Source organism: Saccopteryx bilineata, chromosome 7 (assembly GCF_036850765.1).
Source record: "Saccopteryx bilineata isolate mSacBil1 chromosome 7, mSacBil1_pri_phased_curated, whole genome shotgun sequence".
Taxonomy (NCBI): domain Eukaryota; kingdom Metazoa; phylum Chordata; class Mammalia; order Chiroptera; family Emballonuridae; genus Saccopteryx; species Saccopteryx bilineata.
This window is the reverse complement of record NC_089496.1, coordinates 110,116,325-110,139,401: the sequence shown is the minus strand read 5'-3', so window position 1 is coordinate 110,139,401 and position 23,077 is coordinate 110,116,325. Positions and strand designations below refer to the sequence as shown.

Genomic DNA, 23,077 nt, shown 5'->3' with positions numbered 1-23,077 from the left:
ACCTGAGGCAGAGACCACAGAGCCATCCTCAGCACCTGGGCCATCCCCACTCCAATGGAGCCTCGGCTGCGGGAGGGGAAGAGAGAGACAGAGAGGAAGGAGAGGGGGAGGGGTGAAGCAGATGAGCACTTCTCCTGTGTGCCCTGGCCAGGAATCGAACCTGGGACTTCCGCATGCCAGGCCGACTCTTTTTTTTTTTTTTTTAAATAAAGTAAATTAAAAGTCAGAAAAGAAGAATGACTGCGCAGACCTCAAAATTCTCTTTCCCAGAGCCAATAATCCAAGGATTTTCTTTTTCCTATTCTGTTCACATTCTTAAAAAATATATTATTTTTTAACGAATAGGTAAGGATTTATGTTTTAGTAATTGTTAGCAACCTTTTGGTAGCCTTTACTAACATCTTAATTCAAACATCTGACTCTAGTATGTATTCAATGTGATAAAACCGAGCACAGTTGTACAACTGAAAGATGCTCACTCATTTCCACCTGTTACTGGTAAAGCAATTCATCATCAGAGAAGGACTAACTGTACTGATCACCCTCCTCTTAGGACACTCGCCTTTGGTTATACCCAGAGGTTAAAGGTTAAGGCAGCATCCACCAACGTCCAAGGCACGAGGTTACACGGTCAGTTCCATGAGGAAGTCGATGTAGACTGCTCACAACAACTAGGGGATATTTCAAAATGAGTATGAAGTGATGAAAAAAAAAAAAGAACCACTTGTTTTTCTCTTTTATTAAACAAGAATGTCAGAAAAGCAAACGACAAGGCAAAGAAAGTTGTGCGATTATGCAAATGAGGTGCAAAACCAACTTTTATTTCATTGGTGAAAATGTGCTAGACAGAAGGCTGGAAGTGCTGGGGTGTCTGCGTGTTCCCCAATCCCCTCATTTCTGTGAGCAGTGTAGTTCTCGCCGAGGTGAACATGGAGACTCCTCTATGGGCTGGACACGATGCCCTGAGCGAGAGCCTGTGAGATCCTTGGGGGCACACGTGACTAGAGAAGACAGTGGTTGCTAAGACCACTCAGCTGTCCATCAACTAGAAAGTGCTTCTGTCCTAGAAGTGACAGCTCTAGAGGTTTACAGCGTGAGCCCGGGGGCTAGACTGGTCACTGGTGACACCAGAGGGCACACACAAGTTCATGGCTTCCTGGTCTGGGTGGTGAGACCTAGTTGGTGTGTGTGTGGGGGGGGCTCTCTGTTCACATCAGAACAGGCGGGGGCTCTTTGGAGCATCTTGGACTCACAGTTCTGGGCTGGAGCTCAGAGGGGCTGGGCTGCCTTGCATGTTAGCTCCAGCCCCGGGGCCCTAGGGAGAGGCCAGTTGCCACGCTGGGAAGGGAATGCCCACTTTAAAATGAGAAGAGCAGACAAGGTGACAGCCAAGTCCCTGACCTGGGGCTATACCCCTAGGGCCTACAGGACCCACTACAACCAACTTAAAACCAACAATCAGGTGTTTTTCTCCTTTTAACATCAGTGACAATGCACTTGGTGGCCAACGGTTCAGAGCTGCGTGCTCTCTGGTGGGGCTAGGGACAGCAGCATACTGCAGTTAAATAGTGATGGATCCCTTCTAATGCTAATGGATGATCTCTGGGGCTTGCTGTGGCATCAGACAGGCTTACTACATTTATGTCACTCTGGTTGGTGATCTGGTCCCCTTTTGTACTTGAGAAATGACTATGAGCAGAGACCATAAAGGGGGCTGGAGTCTTTCTGATTCACCCTCACAATGGACAAGAGTTTAAAAGATGGTTCCCTGGTCCTGGCGCAGATGGCCCTTAGACGAGCCCCGGGCATCAGACCAGTGTTTGTACTCCGGAGAGCTGTAGACAAGATAGACGGAGGATGAAGCAGCAGCCAGGCAGACACGGCAGGGGGCTCTTCTGCAGAGGGGTCTGGGAGCAGAGCCCGATGGAGTCAGCGGGTCCCTGCCTAGCTCTCACTTTGGACACGCCATCGTCACACTGGTGGCCAGGGTGCTGGGCGCATGCTTTGGGGTTTTTTTTTGTTTTGTTTTGTTCTCTAACTGCAGCGGTCATTTACTTGCCAGAGCCTACCAGGACAACAGATAGGTCTTCGGGGTGCCCGTCCATAGTACTGAGTGCCCGTCTATTTCTGGTGTTTTAAATAGGATGGTGGTTCTATAGTCTCTGATGAGGTACCTACTATGTGAAACAGTGGTGAGGGAAGGATTTAAAGTTAGGACCCATCATTTCTAAGTTCAAAGTGTTAAGAGCTAGTAAGTACAAATTACTAATATTGGACACTATTGGAATGGGATCTATGTATACATTAAATACACATACACAGAGGCACAGGCACATGGTATGTAACATATGTCCCTATATATGCACATGGTACATAACATAGAGGCCTAGTTGTATACATACATTTGTTTTGATGAATAAATTATTAACAACGTAAAAAAGAAAACGGAGCAGCCACATTCTGCTGGACCAGCAGGAAGAGGATTGGAGATCAGCTCATCTGTTCCATTTCAACTCAGTAAACAAAGCAAGCATGTTCTGAGCCGAACACAGCTCTAAAGGTACCATGGATGTCAAGCAAATTAACCGTGGCACATCCATCCATGAGTCCAGAGACAGACTCAAGAGAAAGAAGAACCCGCGATGCCACCCGGGCCGGGCGTGACCCGTGGAGAGAACCCACCCGGGAGGCATGTAGACCAGACAAAGGGACGTGCAGGCATGGCTGTGTTAGACAAGCCACAGGACGGGGAGGCGACAGGGGACCTCGGTGGAAAGTGATTTACCCACAGTGGCGGAAACGTGAGCTAGCCAGAGCCAGAGCCAGGTAGTGCCAGGTGGTGCCAGGGGACTCTGCCACTTAGTTCAGAGGGAATTAAAAACGGACACCTCTGCTCCGGCGCAGCCCACTGAGCCACACCACCACTGGCGCGGCCGGAGACATCAGAGATCTTAGGTTTTCCTCTCGAGACGCGTGCTTGGGAGCCAGAGTCACCTCTTGTGAACTCTTCCCTGCTACGCCCAGGGGACTGGAGAAAGGAATGTTTTAAAATCATTTCCCGTAAGTGAACTTGAGGCATCAGCCACAGCATGCGGAGGACACCGGGGCCGAGCCCGAGTGTCCACAGGAAGCTCAGGAGCAGCAGCAGCGGCCACAGCCGAGGGGACAGTCCTCTGCAGTCTGTGGGCGCGAGCGGAGCGCCGTCACTGCTGAGCCCAGCAGAGGCCGGGGACGGCGCGGCGTGGCCCAGGTGCTGCTGGGCCTAAGAGCCCGGAGGTTGCAGGGTGCTGGGCAAACCCCCAGCAGAATCCTAGGGGACGGTGAGACATGGAGCCCAGAGCTAGAACAGGAACAAGCCCCCTGCCCGTGGGACTGGAGGGGTCCAGGCGAGGACCAGGGGACCGGTCTGTGGAGGCAGGTCCACCCTGCACAGGCCAGGAGCGCTGCCCCAAGGCAGCTCAGAAGCACCGTCACGCAGAAAGCGACACTGGGCCCCAGGAAAAGTGAACGGGATAGAGGGGTCTCCCTCAGGACAGCGCAGGAGCCAGGGCCTGGAGAGCACCCATCACCCTCTGCAGGGTGTGACTGCAGGCTCTTCCTGAAATGGAAGCAGGGAGCGAAGTGCCAGGGCCGAGCCCAGACTCTGGTGTGTGCTCTGCAGGAAATACGCCTGATTCTCCTCCGATCCAGCCAGGCACAGAGACGGAGCCGGGCACAGAGACGGAGCCGGGCTCAGAGACAGAGCTGGGCTCAGGGACGGAGCTGGGCACAGAGACAGAGACGGAGCCGGGCACAGAGACGGAGCCGGGCACAGAGACAGAGATGGAGCCGGGCACAGAGACAGAGACGGAGCCGGGCTCAGAGACAGAGCCGGGCTCAGGGACGGAGCTGGGCACAGAGACAGAGATGGAGCCGGCACAGAGACGGAGCCGGGCACAGAGACAGAGACGGAGCTGGGCACAGAGACAGAGACGGAGCCGGGCTCAGAGACGGAGCTGGGCACAGAGACAGAGACGGAGCCGGGCTCAGAGACGGAGACAGAGCCAGGCACAGAGACGGAGCCGGGCACAGAGACAGAGACGGAGCCAGGCACAGAGATGGAGCCGGGCACAGAGACAGAGACGGAGCCGGGCACAGAGACAGAGACGGAGCTGGGCACAGAGACAGAGACGGAGCTGGGCACAGAGATGGAGCCGGGCACAGAGACAGAGACGGAGCCAGGCACAGAGACAGAGATGGAGCTGGGCACAGAGACAGAGATGGAGCCGGGCACAGAGACAGAGATGGAGCCGGGCACAGAGACAGAGACGGAGCCGGGCACAGAGACAGAGACGGAGCTGGGCACAGAGACAGAGACGGAGCCGGGCACAGAGACAGAGACGGAGCTGGGCACAGAGACAGAGACGGAGCTGGGCACAGAGATGGAGCCGGGCACAGAGACAGAGACGGAGCCGGGCACAGAGACAGAGACGGAGCTGGGCACAGAGACAGAGATGGAGCCGGGCACAGAGACAGAGATGGAGCTGGGCACAGAGATGGAGCCGGGCACAGAGACGGAGCTGGGCACAGAGATGAAGCTGAGCATGTTCTGCCTGGAGCGCATACAACATGCCGCCCGGGAGAGCCCCGTCTGTCTTTGACCAGGAGTGGGCCACTGTGGGGGGAGAGGGGGAGGGACAGCAGCCCTGCCCCACGCAGAGCAGCCAGCTCGGGGCACGGGGGCTCATGCCCAGAGGGAACCTGTCTTTTAGGGCTCAGTGCTCACTCCTTAATTCGGGCAATTTCACCCGGGCGACCGCCATGAGGCAGGCCCCGCGGCAGGAGCTGGGAGCACAGATGGCAGGGTCCCCGGTCACAGCACTCACTTTTGAGGGGATGGAGGCAGAAGAATGTGGGGACAAGCAACTGTCTGTGGTGAGCGCAGAGAAGGGAGAAAGGGGTGGTGACAGGGGGGTGTCTTGGAAGGTGGCTAGAGAATGAGGAGGTCACGTGCTCCTGGGGCCTGGGGGACAAGAGGGACAAGGAGTGGCAGGCCTTCCCACGAGCCAGGACAGGAGTTTTGGGCAGGGGGAGGGAGTAACAGCCAGGAAGACAGCACCCACGCCTTCAGCAATGGTGGCCACACCACCTACCCGGCAGCATGCGGGGCGCCTGTCCCCACGCCTGCTGTCATCTGGAGATCAGTGGTTAAACCCAGAGTGGGTCGCTCCCCTCCACCAGGCAGCCCCCCCCGGGCAGTCTCTGGACAGCGAGCTGGGTTAAACAGGGAATAGGCTGTGCACAGAAGAGTCAGAATGGCCAAGAGTGGGCACTAGCGGCTATTGTCCAAGTCAAGGCCTCCGCTCTGACCAGGAGCTTCCTCCTGGACATCTGGCTATTAAGGCTGAAGGGACCTTCACTTGGTGACAGCCAGAGCTGGCCACACTATGAACCCTTGGACATTACCCTTCCTAGCCAGCTCTCTGCTTTGCATTCAACCAGGTGACTAGTGATAGCCCTGGCCACTGTGAGAAAGTCCCCCAGCAGAAATCAGGGTGCAGAACAATCCACGGCCTTCCCACTGAGGGGCGGGGCACCCCACTCTGCAGTCTGAGGGCTGGTGCATATGCCTCACCCCAAAGCCAGCACATGGCACCTTGGGAATTATAGCAGGAGAGGGAGGGGCTCGGGACACCCCGCGGGCCCTGGTGTGGGCACTTCCTATCAAACATTCATCCCGTCTGCCACACACACACCCCTCCACGGAAACACTGGCTCCTGGTTAAGGCCTCTCCGTAGAAGCACAACCAGGAAAGTCAGTCAGCTCGGCAGAAAAAGGACGAGCCAGCCCGTGAACGAGGACTCAGATTAGACTCCTCTCAACGCAGCCAATTGATGGGAAGTCAATCATGACAGGGAGCCAGAATTCAGTCATGACAGGCCCCAGCCTCGGAAATGCTAGCACCCGCCTCCCGCCCTCCGCCCTCCGAGCTCCCAGCCTGGCTGGGACTCTTGAAATAAAGGGCCCAGATCTGCGGGGCAGCCTCGCAGTCCTCACCCAGTCCCTGGACAGAGTGACCTCGTGTACCTCACAGACCACACTGGAGACACTCGCTCACCGGTTCAAGGGCGAGCTTCTCATTTTCCTTGTTAGATAGCCAAGTCGAAGAATTCTTTCATAGGCATTTCTCTTGATCACCATTAGCTCTTGGTATCATTATGAAATTGATGGCCAACTGATAAGAAGGATGAAATCATGTTTGAATTCCATTTGGTAGGTTAGAAACCTTTTTCACTGGCTGTTTTTTTTTTGGGGGGGGGGAGGAGCATCCTGACCTAATCCAATGAGATGGTCCAGGCGTTAATAATTATAACCCTTGAAGGGAAGGAGACAGAGGCCTAAAGAGGACAAGGGACTGGCTTCTTGGAGCCCCCTCTGCCCCCAACGCCAAGGGGGAAAGCCAGGATGGAACCCTATCTGTCCACAGCCTCAGATGACAGAACGGTCATTTTTTTTTTTTTTAACACAGAGGGCTGTGCTCACAAATGCAGCACGTCCTGAGATGGGCACTTGTCCCAGCTGTCCCTCAGAGGATCTGGGCCTCCACGGTGGCACGTTCTGCATGAGCAGGACCTGAGCTCATGGGCTTTGCCTCCGCCTCCTATCAGCGGCAGCATAACTCAGCGAGCCCTTGGAAATGAGGGGAAACCACTAATCCTCATTCTGGGAGCAAAGGGCAACTGGCCATAAACGCCTTGACAATATTTTTAATTTTTTTCCCCCATCTCGTTACCATCTTTGACAATAAGAAAAATGGAACAGCGGGTTTAACAGATAAAACGGTCCATTAGACGGGTCTTGAACTTGTTTGGAGAGCTCCAGATAATGCAGCTTGGCTGTTTTGTCTCTCCAAAATGTCAAAATTTGTCTAGGATTAATGGTCCTCTAAATCAATAGGACTTCATGTTTATAAATGGTTTACGGTTCCGCTGGATATAAAACGTTATGAGCTCATGCATTCTCATCACTGCTGAACCTTTACTGAAATCTACTGACATTTAGTCTGGCATCCAGAACAGACATGGAAGGAGCCCAGGGCGGAATTCTCTGGAAGCTCTGTGTGACACAGAGTGAGAGTCAAGCCACCAGGGGTGTGGGGCAGGTAGGCAGAAGGGAGTCGAGGCTCTGGGTCCTCGCCCAAGGTCAAGGGGACAGTGAAGAGCTAGTGGAGCAGAGAGGATCAACTGTGGCCCTTCCAAAGCCAAGAAGAGAAGGGAGGACTCTCGGCACATGGAGTGCTTTGAAGAAATTTCCCAAGAAAGAGCGTATGCTTTCAATAATCAGTCTTGAATCCTGTCATTCTAACACAAACATGACCACTACAGTCAAATGTCTTCCCACGTGGCTACCTGTTTGCACGCTGTGGCTCCAGCGATGTTAATTACAATTTGGGTAATTTTCACTAAACACTGTCTTGGCCTGAAAAGCCTCTGGTAATGAGGGAGTAACAGCAGACGGCGCTGACGTCCTGGACACACACCGCTCTTCCTGATGTTGGGTCCTGTGGTGGTTGTCCCTGTTCCTGTTTCGGGTGGGCGGATCAGATTTCACAAAGAGAAAGTAATCCAGACCAGCTCATCTCCCAACGCCCCCCCCCCCCTCAGGCGAGAGGACTGGGTCTCTGGGACCTGGTGTAAGCTACACAGACGCCTGGCATGAATGCACTGAGCCGCCTCCTGAACAGTCAGACAGCTGATGCTCTATTTACTTCAAGGACCACTGAGGGACAAGGAAAGGGACTGCTCAGAGGCCACATTTTCATTTCAGTACGATACAGTCACGCACCCCTCGACGACAGGGACGCGCCCTGAGCACCGTGTGGTGTGGTTGGGCCATCTTGTCGTGGTGCAAACACTGTCAAGCACGCATCAGGAGACTAGCTTGCGCAGTCTACTGTGCGCCTGTATGGCGTGGCCCGTCACTCCTGTCTACACACTTGCTTTGAAATACAGTCGACCCTATAAGCACAGGTTTGACCTTATCAGCAGATTTTTTTTTCCTGCTTATGCTATGGACACTAATACCATAAAGGTATTTTCTCTTCCTTAGGATTTTCTTCAAAGCACTTTCTTTTCTCTAGCTGACGTTATTTTAAGAACACTGCATCTAATACATATAACACCTGACCTATGCGTTCAGGGACCATTTCTGTTATCAATAAGGCTTCCAATCAACAGCAGGCTATTAGTCATTCAGGTGTAGGGAAGTCAAGAGTTGTATGCAGATTTTCAACTGTGGGGGTAGGGGGGTGGGGATCCCAACCCCCACATTGTTCAAGGGTCAGGTGTCGTTCACAGTGATACTGAGCTAACCCACAGTACAGCCAATTGCTGAATATGGAGCAATAGAATTATAGAAGAAACCCAATGTGAAGGATCATTACCCTGGTAGGATGCACCTGATTTTGTGCCACCGAGGGAGGGAATCCTGACATATGAAAGACCATGCACTAACCAGCTTCCTCTCTCTTCTTTCTAGCGTGGAGCTGGACTTCAAGCAGCAGGAGGACAAGCTCCAGCCTGTCCTGAAGAATCTCCACCCCTTTGAGGACACTCAGGTCGCCCCCTCGCCTTACTCGCAGGAGACTTGCTCCTCGACTCCCAAGCAAAAATCCAAAACTGAATCTAAAAAGCACGGAAGATGGAAACTCTGGTTCCTTTAAGACTCGTGGCGTCTGGAGTCTAAATGCTGTCTGGAAAACCCACTGGAGTTTTACCACCATCCTCCTCCACAACGAACGGATCACGTGAACTGCACGGCCGAGGCCGGTGCCGACCCAGCTCTCATCCGCTTACCAAGAAAGGCCTTTGTCCCAACCAAGAAGTGAACAGACAGCAAGGCACTGGGCGTCACCATGTGCCCACTGTCGTTCGCGGTTTGCGGATGTGGGATGGAAAATCGGACGTGAAGCTCCACGTCGTCCAAGGGGTCAAGTAAAACAATTCTGCCCCCACCCCAGATCGGCAAGCATTATGTGGCCAGCCCGCAAAATGGCAGGCTTGTCACTCTGTACACAGCAAAGTATCATAGTTATTTTCCAGCCTTTATTTTATTTTTTTAATAAGAAAAAACAAACAGCAAGCCTTATGTTTGCAAAGGACTTCATTTTTACGTTCCATTTTGCAAATAAGCCGGAGGCAAGTGTGGTTGTCAGCACATCAAATTCTGGAGAAAGCACAATTTTTTTCAAGTGGTCGGAGACCATGAATAATCTCTAAATAATGTGACTCGATGTATATTTGCCTTCATGTGCTGAGGCGCACTAAGCCAAGTGGCCACATCTCCGTGTCACGCCGACGCGTCAAATCTAGCATTCTCCACATCTCCGGACCCACGACGTGTTTACTGCTCAGTTTCCAAATGTCCAGCAGCCAGGAGTCCCCCAAAGTCAGGACATGCCTTTAATCACTGCAAGTCGACAGGGTCAGAGCTACTGAACACTAAGCTTTCTTAGATCTCATTTTTAATCTTTTGATACCCAAAGGCCAGATGATAAATTCTGGCAAGAATTAGAAAAAACACCCATAGAGATACACAATGGATAGCTCAGTCACCAATAAATCACAGGCAGTCTCCACCGCCATGGGAAAGTGTTTCTGTGGATCCATCTCTGAGACATTGTTGATCTCCAAAAGCGCAGGCAGATGTTGTATACCATTTGTTATGCTTTGTAGCAACTGTGGAAGACCCGACCATCCCAAAGAGAAACAGTGTGTCTAGTTTAGTGGCTACCATCAATCACATATAGTATCACCGACACTTAAACCTATTAGGTAAGTTGTACAAAATGACCTAAGGGGAAAGCTGTGAATCAAATGTTTTTAGGTATTTTTTAAATAAATAGTGACACGTACAGCTCTCTTTTGATTACACATTCAATATAAATCTTAGTTCCTTTATTTTTTCACTTATTCGTTTGCAAGCCTCCTTTTATAGATACCCAAATCCCCAGATCTGTCGATGACTTTGTGTTATTAATGTTGGCTTTTCACAATAGGAAGTAGGGATCTTCTTTTGCCTTTTTTTTTTTTTTTGTACAACTTAAATTTTGAAAAGTTTGTGAACATACGAGAACACCTAGTCTTCGACTTCCTGTCCAACAGTCTCACTCTCTAACCTCGTGCAAACATACACACGTCATGGATTTGATGGCAGAAAACAAGGGGCTCCCCTTAAAAGGACCTCTACCTGCACTGGTGAGATTGGAGCTGTTTCTTGCCTTGCATTTTCCTCCAGACTCAGGAGCAAAATCTCCTTTAGTTCTAAGTGTTTTGATTCCACAAGGACCTAGTACAGATCAGACCTAAACTTTGAAATCAATGAAATGGGTCTATCATGTCAACATCCTTTGGGGGCTACTCAAGCTCTACCACAGATGTATGCTTTAATTCAAAGAAGAAAAACAAAGTCACATCTTTTTGTGGAAAACAATGGCCAAGGATACCAATCCTTGGGTTTCAGTAAACAGAATTGAGTATTTTTGTGCAAAAGAAGGACAAACAAGATGATCCCGTACCATGAAGGAAGTGCAATTGTGTCATGTAAGACATAAAATTTAAAATAATATATATATGTGTGTTTCACTTATTTTATACTGTTTTTAACTACCATTATAAAAATGTTTGCAACAAGTGATCCATCCTTGTGTTTTAAGAATTCCCAACTTTCTCAGTAATTGAAATAAGGGTGTGAACAGCTTTCTAATTAGTTCTATAAATCTGTCTACACGAGAGGACATCCTAGCAAGCAAAATAATGTCCCTGTTTGAAAACAGTCTAGACTAAAAAAACTAATAATAATTAAAATTTTGAGAGTTGAAAGGAGACAGAAGACACACTCATTCCTATTTAAAAATAAAACTGTCTTCAGAATAGAAAAAAATATATATGTTTTCAGTCATTTCATAGTTTCAGTGCAATGTCTCACAAACAGAGAAGGATGCTTCTAGCAGAAAGAGCTCGGTCAAACCTTCGATACAAAAGCCACGGTGAAAAGGACAGTGTCCCCTCATCTGTGGATGTACCCATGGCATCACGTGTAGAGGTCCAATTATTATACTTGTCACTAAGTTCTTTATTAATTTTTAAATAAAAAAAAAGAAAGATAATGTTTTGTGTGGCTATGAAACTTCTTTTCTGGTCTCAGTGAAGGTGGGAAAAAGAGGTGCCATCTAAGAAAGTAGTGATTAAGGAAGGACATTCAGGCTGGAAAGCACCTCCCTGAGGTTCCCCGACCGCTGCGAGGTGTGGGCCCTGCCCACTGGCCGGGCCTGGCTGAGGACAGTGTGTGGCTCAACCCCGGCTGGGACTCAGTTTACCAGTCCTTGTACCAGGACAGGGGCTACAGCCTCCAGGAGCACAGGGGGACTTTCTGAGGACGCAGGGCACCCACTCACTATAAAGGCTCACTGCAGGGTCGGTAACTGATGCGCAATTGTTAAAAAAAAATCTCACACAGACAACTGAACTCTGCCATGGCCTTCCAGAGACGGCTTCTCTCTAGACCACCCATTCACCAGGTCCAGCCCCAGGGGGTCAGCCACCTCCTTCTCTTCTGCCTCCCCCTCCCCTCCCCAGCAGCCCAACTCTCCCCCTGGAGACTAGCCCAATCCTCACCCCTCCCCCTAGAAGGCCATGAGAGGACAGACCCCCACCCTCTTCCCTGTCCACGGGTCAGGGTGGGGGACCACTGTCGGCTGGGCCGGAAGGCTCCTACTCTGCTCCTCAGGGAAAGAAGGGATGAGTGCCATACCCACGCGGATGGGGTGTAAGACCCAGTGCAGCCCCCAGCAGCTGGAGGCCACTCGGAACCACGCTCCGTCGTCACCTGGGAGCCACCTCAGAAGTCCCCTCTTACAAGCCACCAGATAACAAAGGACAGCATACCACGTGGGTGTCCCCCCCGTCACTCTGACAGGTGCCACCGGCCTCCAGAAGGGGTGCCAGGACCTGTGTCCCTGCTCCTTGGACCCTGGACCCTCCCCCAGCTCCAGCAGAGCGTCCATAAGGGAGACACCCAAGGCCTCTCTCAGAAAGGGCCTAGGAAGTTGGCAGCATCCCACGTAGCGGCCAGGCTGCCCATCAGCATGGAGATGTGCAGTATGGTAGACACGGTCCAGCACCAGGCCGAGCCCGGTCTCAGACGGGAACAGGGAGCCTGTCTTGCCGTGCCGCTCTCCCTGGGGAGCTGTCCTCGGCGTGGCACAGAGACGCACAGATCTCCAGCATCACACAGATCACACAGCACCCCACAGACGCCCCTGCCTCTTCCCTTTCACGGGAGATGGTGAGAACAGGAAGCACGCAGGAACCCGGGCGTGGGCTTCTCCACCCCTCGCCGCCTGGGACAGGGGACAGCACAGGACGTCCCCACGCCCACACTGGGGGGCTGAGGTTTCAGGAGCGTGTGTATCAGCAAGTAAAATGGGACCCGCTCACAGAGCCAGGCCACTTTGGGGGGGGGTCACCTCTGACAGGAGCAGCTTTGCACATGGAAGTACCTTCCTGTTCCTTAAAAAACAATTCTCTACCACGGGCACATCTGGAACAGGAAAAGTACAACCGACTTATTTACTGAAAAGCGCTGTATAACTCAGAAATAACATTCCACTTAGTGAATTAGCGTGAACTAATCATGCCTTAATGGGCAGCATACATTTTGGCAGATGAGAGGGTCACGTGAAAGCCGTCTATTGCCTTTTAAGTAGCTCAATAATTAACTTAAGGTACCTCTGCGGCTCTGTATGAATATGCAAGCATGGCAGCTGGTTTTACCCGGGCAACGAGGGGGTTTTTATTTCCTCTGCAGTAAATCCACAGTCAGGGGCCATTCTTAGGGGGCGGGAAGGGAGAAAGCCAGGGCCTCATGAATATGACGAAGGCAGGGAAACTTGTTGTACCCACGCCGAATAAAAATGAATGTATGAAGTTATCCCCACTGACAGGTGCACCTGTGTGAGAACAACTGTGGGATACCCACGTGTTCCAAGTAGACTTATGACCAAATAGACGCCTTTGGAGGCACTGTGGCTGGCAGACGTGTAGAAAGCCCAGACGCCGAGGCCGCCCACTTGAAACTTTTATAACGTATTGCTTTCTTTTGCAACTAAAATTAAGGGTAGCATTTTTTTTCTTTTTTGGTAAAAACACATCCCTGTTCACAACATCCATTAGACGACACCGTCGCAAAATGAACATGCGTGCCAGGAGACAGCACACACCTTGGTGGGAATATTTGATGACGAGTCTGGGGACACAGGCTCCACTCACGGAAAGACCATGACCAGCGCACGTTTTCCCGAGTAAAGAGGCACATGGGCGCCGCACAAATCATGTGGGTTCCAGGACAGCGCTGGGTTTCCCAGAATGGTGTCTTCCCCACCAGTGACGCTGCTGTCACGATGACACCCTCCCCCCCATCAGGGTCCTCAGCAGCTGGTGTTCAGAGTGGAAGGAAAGTCACTCCCGTTACTTGAGTCGAGTGAGTTAGAAGGTCCAAGGTCATAAGACAAGGGCGTGTGGGGGATCCAAGCAGGAAGGTCCCCTTCCCTAAATTCGGCTTCTGAACACCGTCCACAGACTCTGTCTTCAGAAAAGACCCACATTTTTTGTTGTTTGTTTTTAGTGCATTGGTAATTTCCAGTCTTCATGTGCATCCCAGCCATGGAGAACCCTGTACAAGTCCTGCTCACTCAATTACATTTTTAAAGGACTAAGTCACAGAAGGCAAAGCAGATCGCTCAGAAGCAGCAGCTGAGGTCACAGATAGAATGACCCTGTGTATTATGCACCTCATCGGCTAAACACCCAGCTCAGCATGTGAGCACTTATTCCAGCAAAGACAGCTGGTGGGGGGGGGGGGGGTGCCCAGTCACCCACCCAACCACTGCTCAGGTCACCTGCCCACAAGACAGAAACACCTAACCCACCGTGGCCACCTGCTCAGAATTTACCCAAAGACTAGGAATGCTGCCTAATGCTGAGACCTAGAAACCTTTTCACACAGGGAGAGAAAAACAACATCTGAAATCAGATGATATAAAACAGGAAGCCCTTCACTCCAGAAAGTCAGACAACACTGAAGGAAGATAAGACAGTTTTCTCAGTCGGGTGGCAAGGTTCCCGCAAGCCTTCCCTGTGGCCACGGGCCTGTGATAGGCACCCACACCATCTATGATCCCATACTGCCAAACAGGAGTTTCCTGCATTAAAAAAAAAGAAGTATAATCCTTAGGATCGTGGCCCATTTTTATTCTAAGCGTGAGAGGCATTCCAATAGCCCATTCCAGATACAGTGTTGGAAGATATGAAATAACCTAAAATGAACAATAAACAACCAACAGCAGAGAGTTTTATGAAACAGGTGCAGAGAAAAGGTGAGGCGTGTCGTGTATGCCACAGCCCAGCCAAGGACGTGCGGTGTGCTCCGTTCCCCTGTCCCATGTGACCAGACAGGGACTCGGTCAGACCGCAGCAGCAGTCCCCACGACGCACGCACACGGAGGAAGAGGTCACATGCTTAGTATCCCTGCTGACAGTGTCACAAAGACCATCACTAAGGGAAGTCCGTGCATTCAGCGCAGGACCCATCACTTTATAGTGATTACCCAGAATGCATCAGCGGGTTCACAGCTTCACCATTCCCATCCCCTGTATGCAGAAGTGGGACTCAAATACAATAATTTAACAACTGGTTCTCTGCCCTAATGACCACTTTAAATATATATCATATATATATATATGAAAAGATATACTGAAAGGTAGTTTATTATTTCATGCATTTAATACTGAAAGAATAAGGACCATAAAAGAGGTACAAAAAACTAGATTCGGTTATAAGAAAGAGTTTTAACATATTAAGGAAAAAAAATCAAAAAATCAAATAATATCTGAACAAACAACAAAACTGTTCTTTAAGATATTTCCAATGACAGCTTGTCACCCCCTGGTTGTCTGGCACTGTTTCTCTTTATGTTAAGTCTGTTCACTGAAGTGACAGACGTGAGGGAATTAAAAGGTGATGTTTCATCAAAGGTCCAATGAGTGCTATGACATGAATAAATAAATATTACAAGCAGAGTTCTGTCATTTTTTTTTTTTTTTTTTTTACCTACGGACGGAATGAACACGACTACAGGCGCTTAGAATACGCTGCTGCGCAGATGAACGTTAAAAAAGAGTCAGGAACGTCAATGTGTGATTCCCACACTGGGCAGCTGCCCAGACGCCCACCTCAGAGAGAACCCTGATGACAAGGGCCATTTTAGCAACCGGTTCTCAAGAACTCAAGAAAAAACTAGCTATTGGTTCTGCCTGACTGGTGCGAACCAGGTGAATCCCACCACTGCCTTTATGCAAACACCGCGTAGCCAGCGCATGAGGGCTGAAAGGTCTGTGATGTGATGTCAGCGCTTTCCCAGCACGGGTCTGTCATCCAGAGCCTGGGCGGGTTCCACTCCACGAGGCCCGCTGATGAAGTTTTCCATCCACCTTGTCAGAGATACTTCTCCGCTCCCCCGTCTGCCTCTCATCTGAATTCACAGAGCAACAGCACTGACATTAGGAAGCCCAGGCGTGAATCTACATCTGAGCACAAGGCCGAGCCCAGGGCGAGCCTGCGGGGAGCTCCTCACACCTCAGCGGTCACCACAGAGGGACGCAGGTCTTCGGTGGCCGCGGACCCTTCCTCACAACGCTAATTTTAAGTGGCACATGCCCATCCTGGAAACATCTTGAGGCTGCCATTGCTCATTAAACAATTATAGCTCATTCAGATTTTTTTTTTTTTTTAGATTTCTTCTTCCAGCCTAGTTAGTCTTTCAAATGGAACTTCTGGGCTCCTTTTATACATAGTGGTGATGTGGGAAGTGGGAGGAATCAGCTTAGGACCTAAACCCACTTTCTGCTTCTGGAGACCTCTTCCGCTGGACAACGTCGGGCCGGTGGGACCTGGGTCCAGACGCCTCAGTAAGAACGAGACCACAGCTGGGCGAGACCAAGTGTGGGCCCTCGCTGCCATAACCCATCTCAGAAAGTGTTAGTACTGTTCCTAAGGATGTTCCTCGCAACACCTAGCTTCCTCCAAGCCCTTCAGGGAGTGGGCACCCAGCCCTTGGGCTGACCTTTCTACCTCCCGGAGATCCGAGCATCTGGCCAACAGACATGACGGAACGGTGGAAACTGAGAAAGTGCTTCCTGTCCCGGGCAAGCTGTCTCCCTACCGAGGATGAGGGTCTGGATGCATTTCAGCATCTTCCTCCTGACCTACTAGAATCGCACTGGGATCAGCGTCACACGAGTCCCCAACTCACTCAACACTTAGTTTGACTTCAAAGCACACATCATTCGTTCGACTCAAGCACGTCCACACCGTGACAGTGATCCAGGGGTGCCCACGGCGCCACCCCAAGAAGAGAGGCTCCCCAGACATCAGGGGTGTGCTGAGCTCACCCGAGCCATGCACCATGGGGCTCCGTCTTTTCTGATGAGGAATGGAATAAGGCTGGTGCATTTATATGTACAGAACAGAAAATCCCACGGCAAATAAAGGTAACTGACAAGGAGGTATTTTATTTCCTAATTTATACACCTGATATAAGCTACACCTGCAGGAAAATGTGAACACAACATGTATCCAAGGTGGGCATGGTCCCACTTCCATGCCCCACCAGGTTCTCCCCCAACCACATCCTTCATGGCGACACCGGCCACGGTCACCAACGCAAGCCCCCACGTCCCTGTTCTGCCATCTGAGGGAGACCGTTGTGCCCGTGACTTGGTCCACTCTGGGCACACACAGAGACAAGTGTGTCCAAGCTAATTGGCACTGAAAACTCTTAACTGTATATTCTGTTCTTTCATTAGGAAAGTTTTTTTTTTAATTTCTTTTAAATGCCATCAAACAAACTTAGTCAAATAGTAACAAGGACTAGAAATGAGCAAAATGAACCAGGACCTATGTGTGTAGCTTTTGTCAAAGAAACCAAACTTAAGAATAATGGGGTAAGCAGGAAAGAGGTTAACTCTGGTGGGGGGGGGGGGAAGGCACCATAATACATGTTTTATATTATTCTTAGAAATCTCCCAAAAAGTAAAACAAAACAAAGACGCCGTTCCATGCCTCAATAACCTGCACAGGAGACCCATCCGCAATACATTGGAGCACAGATAAAACAGCTGAGCGGGAGTACCCCGGTTCCTTGTTAAGGTCCATCACAAAATGTTACCAATGGCATCTTCAAGCTAAATACACTGCTCGCAAAAAACGAGGGGCTATTTCACAATGCACTTTCCAGACCAGGGACGCGCAGGTGACTCCAGCACGCTCGGCCTTTTGTACAGTAGTCCGTTTTCACCCATGAAGTAAAAGTTGTTTTTGCATCTCATGTGCATAACCGAACAATTTTCTTGGACTTGTCGTTTGCTTTTCTGATGTTCTTGTTTAATAATAATTTTAAAAAAATCAAACGCTTCTTTTTCTTTATCACTTCACGTTCGTTTTGAAATATCCCCTCCTGGCCCTGGCCGGTTGGCTCAGTGGTAGAGCATCGGCCTGGCGTGCAGAAGTCCCGGGTTCGATTCCCGGCCAGGGCACACAAAAGTGGCGCCCATTTGCTTCTCCACCCCTCCCCCCTCCTTCCTCTCTGTCTCTCTCTTCCCCTCCCGCAGCCAAGGCTCCATTGGAGCAAAGATGGCCTGGGCGCTGGGGATGGCTCCTTGGCCTCTGCCCCAGGCGCTAGAATGGCTCTGGTCGCGGCAGAGCAACGCCCCTGGTGGGCAGAGCATTGCCCCCTGGTGGACGTGCCGGGTGGATCCCGGTCGGGCACATGCAGGAGTCTGTCTGACTGCCTCCCCGTTTCCAGCTTCAGAAAAATACAAAAAAAAAAAAAAAAAAAAAGGAAATATCCCCTCCGAGTTTTTGTGAGCAGTGTGTAGAAAGAAGCCACCAGAAGAAGGAGGAGGAGGAAGGTGACCACTCTCACAGGAAGGGAGCCAGGAGAAAGCCGCCTGCCTGCTCCTGTCTCTGAGGCGTGGCTGGTTGGCCCCCCTCCCACCCTGACACCTGCTTCTCACACGCTGGGAAAGAAGCACATTTCAGAAGGTAAATCGAGGCGTCTGGACTGCTCGCTCCAGCGCTGTCGTAGGAAAAAAGAAGCCTACTTTCATAAGACAGTTGGGAGGGCATCCGATGGATTTGGGGGCTTAAAAGTTAAATAACATTCCTTCCTTGGGAAGGCAGCTCTCGGCCACAGGAGGCGGACACCCACGTGGGTGTCGCGCAGCACTTACGATGAGCTCTGAATCCCGCCCCATGGAGATGACGGTCCGGTTCACCGTGCGGAGAAGCTTCTCCATGACGATCTGGACGTGCCTCTGGGTCGGGCCCTGCGGGAGGAAGCGCCCCGTGAGAACCAGCCCCTGGGACAGGTCACTGGCAAGCCAGCCCGGCGGCCATCACGGGATCCGTTCACCCTGAAGAGAGTCCATCAATTCTAACCCTTTCTGGAATGAAAAATAGCCCCTTGTCAAAGGCAAGAGCCTTCACAAAGAAAGCTCAAGCCGTTCTATTAATTACAGGCCATTAATGATAATTTGTTATGGAATCATAGTCATTGAATTGAAGCAAAAGTTAATAATGAAAGCAAATCTGTTTAAACAACATCATGTTTACAATCCCCGCTGAGCCAGGCTGGAAGCTGTGGCCCTCTGTCAGCGAGGTCTGCAGACGCCGCCACCGAGGGTTCTGTCAACCAGAACAGTTCTGCAGGTCAACCCCGGCAACCTGGGGAGCCAGCCCCTGGGGCGCAATGTGACCGGTCGTTTGAGCAAACTCCCTGAAGCCCAAAGACCCACAGAACTTCCTACTGAGGAAAAAAGGTTATTCTATTTACTGTGTGATGGGACACTTAGCTCTTCTTCACGAACTCTGAACGTGTTTGAGTATGTTCTCCCACCACCTCTGCACACAGCCGGGAAGATGCCAGGTGCCACCCCCTCTCTGAGGGTCTGGCCACACAAGCCCTTTACTCTCAAATCTCTCCGAAAAAAACAGGGAGGGAGAGCCCAGGACTGGAACCACCGGAGGCTGCCTTTTGGGTGAAGGTTTCCAAAACCGTACAAAGGCAATGCCCCCGGTGCGGCCATCGTCACTGAGAATGAATTGTATTCCGATCTCTCTGTCCAAGGATGCTGGCCAGGCTCTGAGAGAATGGGGCAGGGCAGGAGGACGCAGGCAGGACAGGTGTGTGGGCACGAGTGTGTGTGTGCACGGGGAAGGTGTCCGGAAGTCGTGTGCGATAGGGCTCAGAACCAGCCCTGTCGACTTGAAAATCCAACCAGTGTGTCCAGTACTCGGGGCAGAGATGACTGAGACCCTGTCCACATTCCCAGACACACCTGGAGAACCAATGGTGTTGTGTGTGTGTGTGTGTGTGTGTATACACACTACATATGCTGGGTCCACTGCGGGTGTGAAACGTAGGGTCAGACTTCTACACGTGTGCTTGCACTAACTGTTGATTAGGGGGAAAGGTCAATGGAATAAGCGTGCAATTTAGAAACGCAAAAGGAAATACCATTTGAAAGAAAAAAAAGAAGAAGAAACTACCTAAGAACGCCCAGGAAGAAATTCTCCATAGTGAGAGAAAGCCCGGGGAGGAGACAGAAAAGTCTCTCTTCTCAAAACTCTCAGAAGCACCTGTGATATTAAAAACAACAAACCCCTGTGCATGTATCGCTTCAATAAAATAAGAATCGAAGGGAAGAATGCAGGCAGGTAAGCCTCCACTTGCTCACTTCAGATTTTAACATCAAAGCCTTGGTCTGACATTAAGGATTAAAAACCATGTCGTGGGAGGCACTGAGCCGAGAAGTTCTAGGAAAGAAACTCAAAACTAAGCACTTCTAATGTGGAAGAATGAACACTGCAATATAACGGACATGCCTCACACACAAATAAAAATAATTTGAAGGTGCAACTTGACAGAAAGAGAGGAGGATAACCTTTAACTGAAGGCGTTTCTTTATGGATGAATGGGGTGCCCGCGCCCCGTGCCCCAGGCGGAGCCCACGGGGATCCCAGTATGGCTCATCCCACAGCCACCTCACTCACCACGTCCTTCTGGTACAGCACCTCCAGGATGTCGCTCAGCAGCTGGCAGCAAGCCTCCAGGTCCTCCTGTCTCTCCAGATGGTACTTGAGCTGCTCTGTCATCATGGGGAGCAGGATCTCTCTGCAGTCTGCAGGGACACGGGGTTGCCAGTCAGAGGGAGACCCACCAAGATGCAAGGCGCGGTCTGAGAGCAGCTTGACCCCCCTAGCATATCACACTACCGTCAAGTACGCCACATGGACAGACATCCGGCCACCTGGCACCTGCAGACGGTCAGGTTTCTGGACGGTGAGGACATCATTCATATCGCTATGCAGGTAATGGACACACAGAGCCCACCCGTGCGTGAATATACACGGGTGATCTCTGCATCGATACACGATAATTCACAAACATGCCGCAGGCCCCCCTCTTAGCTGCCATTTCACTTTCTGCGCTCTGTGGTACTCGTGGACATAGGCAGCCCGAAAATAATAAATGGAAAATTCCAGAAATGAATAATTCACAAGTTTTATATTGTGTGCTGGAAGCCGCACTGTGCTGCTGCTGCCCCTCCGGCCTGGGCAGTGACCCCTTTTGTCCAGTGGCCTGCACTGTGCTGCTGCTGCCCCCTCCGGCCTGGGCAGTGACCCCTTCTGTCCAGTGGCCTGCACTGTGCTGCTGCTGCCCCTCCAGCCTGGGCAGTGACCCCTTCTGTCCAGTGGTCTGCACTGTGCTGCTGCTGCCCCCTCTGGCCTGGGTTGTGACCCCTTCTGTCCAGTGGTCTGCACTGTGCTGCTGCTGCCCCCTCTGGCCTGGGCTGTGACCCCTTCTGTCCAGTGGCCTCCACTGTGCTGCTGCTGTCCCCTCCGGCCTGGGCAGTGACCCCTTCTGTCCAGTGGCCTCCACTGTGCTGCTGCTGTCCCCTCCGGCCTGGGCAGTGACCCCTTCTGTCCAGTGGCCTGCACTGTGCTGCTGCTGTCCCCTCCGGCCTGGGCAGTGACCCCTTCTGTCCAGCGCATGAACAATGTACCCTATCTCTTTGTTCAGAAAGATACAAAGAGATAGTTGGAGAGAGAGATATAAGCCACAATCACATAACTTTTGTTACAGTATATTGTTACAGTATATCCATTTCTTTATTACTGGTGTTATACTTATGGTGCCTAATTTAGAAACTAAACTTTATCATAGGTAGGTGTGTATTGAAAATAGTATAAATATATAGCGGGCTCGGAACATCTGTGGTTTGAGGCATCCACTGGGGTCCTGGGACACACTCCCCTGTGGATAAGACAGCACTGCTGTGCATATGTGAGCATAGAGACACACATCCCCCAAAGTGTGCACACAGACACCAACTAACACACGCTGGAACGAGCACTCATGCTGTGCGCCTATGAATTCAGTGACTAGCAACTTCCCAAGTTGCAATACTTCTTACAACAAAAATGACTTGAACTGCAGCTTCTCTCATTCATTCCCCGGAGGACCAAAGCACAGCATCCTTCTGCGCATGTACGCCGCTGCCTCCTAACGGTATCTGAGCTCCGCCGGCTCCTGCCCTGCTCAGCCCTGCACGTGGCCTTCCTCACTCAGGGACACTCTCTGCTGGGCTCACCCCTGCGGAGGGACGGTCAGAGATCAGTCCTGAAGTGACACTATCTGACTTCAAACTCTGCTGGCTTCCTGGTGGGACCGTCCTGGACCACTCATGTCACCTCCGAGCCTCGGCATCCTCATCTCTGACACGGGCACAGTGGCACGAGCTACCCGCAGGCAGGAGGCACGGCGGACTCCTGCAAGGTTAACGGGAAGGTCTGCGTCCGGCACAGGTCAGATGCTCAGGACTGGGATTTGCTTGCTGACAAGACGCTGAGACTAATAATGAGCCTCAGCCCCTCTCTGGCCTCCAAGACTCCTGAGCATGTGAGGGAGGGAGCACGGGGGAGCAGGCATTGACCTTGGAGGTGAGCCTCAGAGAGAAACACCTTCCCCCACTGGCAGGAAGAGTAGGAATTTGTCATGGGGGGGCAGCATGGTGGGAGGGGGCCAACCCAGGAAAGGGACCGCTACACACAAAGTCAGGGAGGCTGGAGCAAATGACGTGTCTGCAGAAGCGCATGTCCAGGTCAGGAGGGTGGGGAGATGAAGGGGCCGATGGGCAGCTGGGTTCCATCGGGAACATGATGGGAGAGGTGGAAAGGGGGCACTAGCACACGCTGATGGGGGGCACTAGCACACGCTGATGGGGGGGCACTAGCACACGCTGATGGGGGGCACTAGCACACGCTGATGGGGGGTACTAGCACACGCTGATGGGGGGGTATTAGCACACGCTGATGGGGGGTACTAGCACACGCTGATGGGGGGGCACTAGCACACGCTGATGGGGGCACTAGCACACGCTGATGGGGGGCACTAGCACACGCTGATGGGGGGCACTAGCACACGCTGATGGGGGGTACTAGCACACGCTGATGGGGGGGTATTAGCACACGCTGATGGGGGGTACTAGCACACGCTGATGGGGGGCACTAGCACACGCTGATGGGCACTAGCACACGCTGATGGGGGGGTACTAGCACACGCTGATGGGGGGGTACTAGCACACGCTGATGGGGGGCACTAGCACACGCTGATGGGGGGGTACTAGCACACGCTGATGGGGGGGCACTAGCACACGCTGATGGGAGGGACGGGAGAGCTGAGCAAGGAGCTGCAGAGCCCCTCCGCGGTGCCACACCAGCAGGGCTGGGAGGCACGGACTTGGGCAGTCAGCTACCACACCAGTCCCGGCAAGAAACAACACCGGCCTGCACTCCCACTGCCGTGGTGAGTTTGAAAAGACTGGCCTGGAACAGGAGCGAATTGGAGGCAGGTGACCACACGGCTGGCTAAGTCACAGATGAGGGTGTGGGACAAAGGAGGGTCAGACAGCTGCCCTG

General features: G+C 51.7%; 2 protein-coding genes across 3 annotated transcripts in view; one reads left to right on the top strand and one right to left on the bottom strand.

The window, feature by feature from the left end:
- INSYN2A (inhibitory synaptic factor 2A) overlaps positions 1-11,077 on the top strand; it is a 62,282-nt gene extending 51,205 nt beyond the window's left edge. Inside the window, exon 4 of the mRNA XM_066240184.1 lies at positions 8,519-11,077. Coding sequence (XP_066096281.1) covers positions 8,519-8,702 — 184 coding nt within the window. The 3' untranslated portion in view covers positions 8,703-11,077. The remainder of the gene's footprint in view (positions 1-8,518) is intronic.
- Positions 1-23,077, bottom strand: part of DOCK1 (dedicator of cytokinesis 1) — a 437,923-nt gene that overhangs the window by 253,105 nt on the left and 161,741 nt on the right. For both annotated transcript variants that reach the window (XM_066240428.1, XM_066240429.1), the window contains exons 26-27: positions 20,150-20,277; positions 18,328-18,423 (exon numbers count right to left, since the gene is read on the bottom strand). In XM_066240428.1, coding sequence (XP_066096525.1) covers positions 18,328-18,423; positions 20,150-20,277 — 224 coding nt within the window. The remainder of the gene's footprint in view (positions 1-18,327; positions 18,424-20,149; positions 20,278-23,077) is intronic.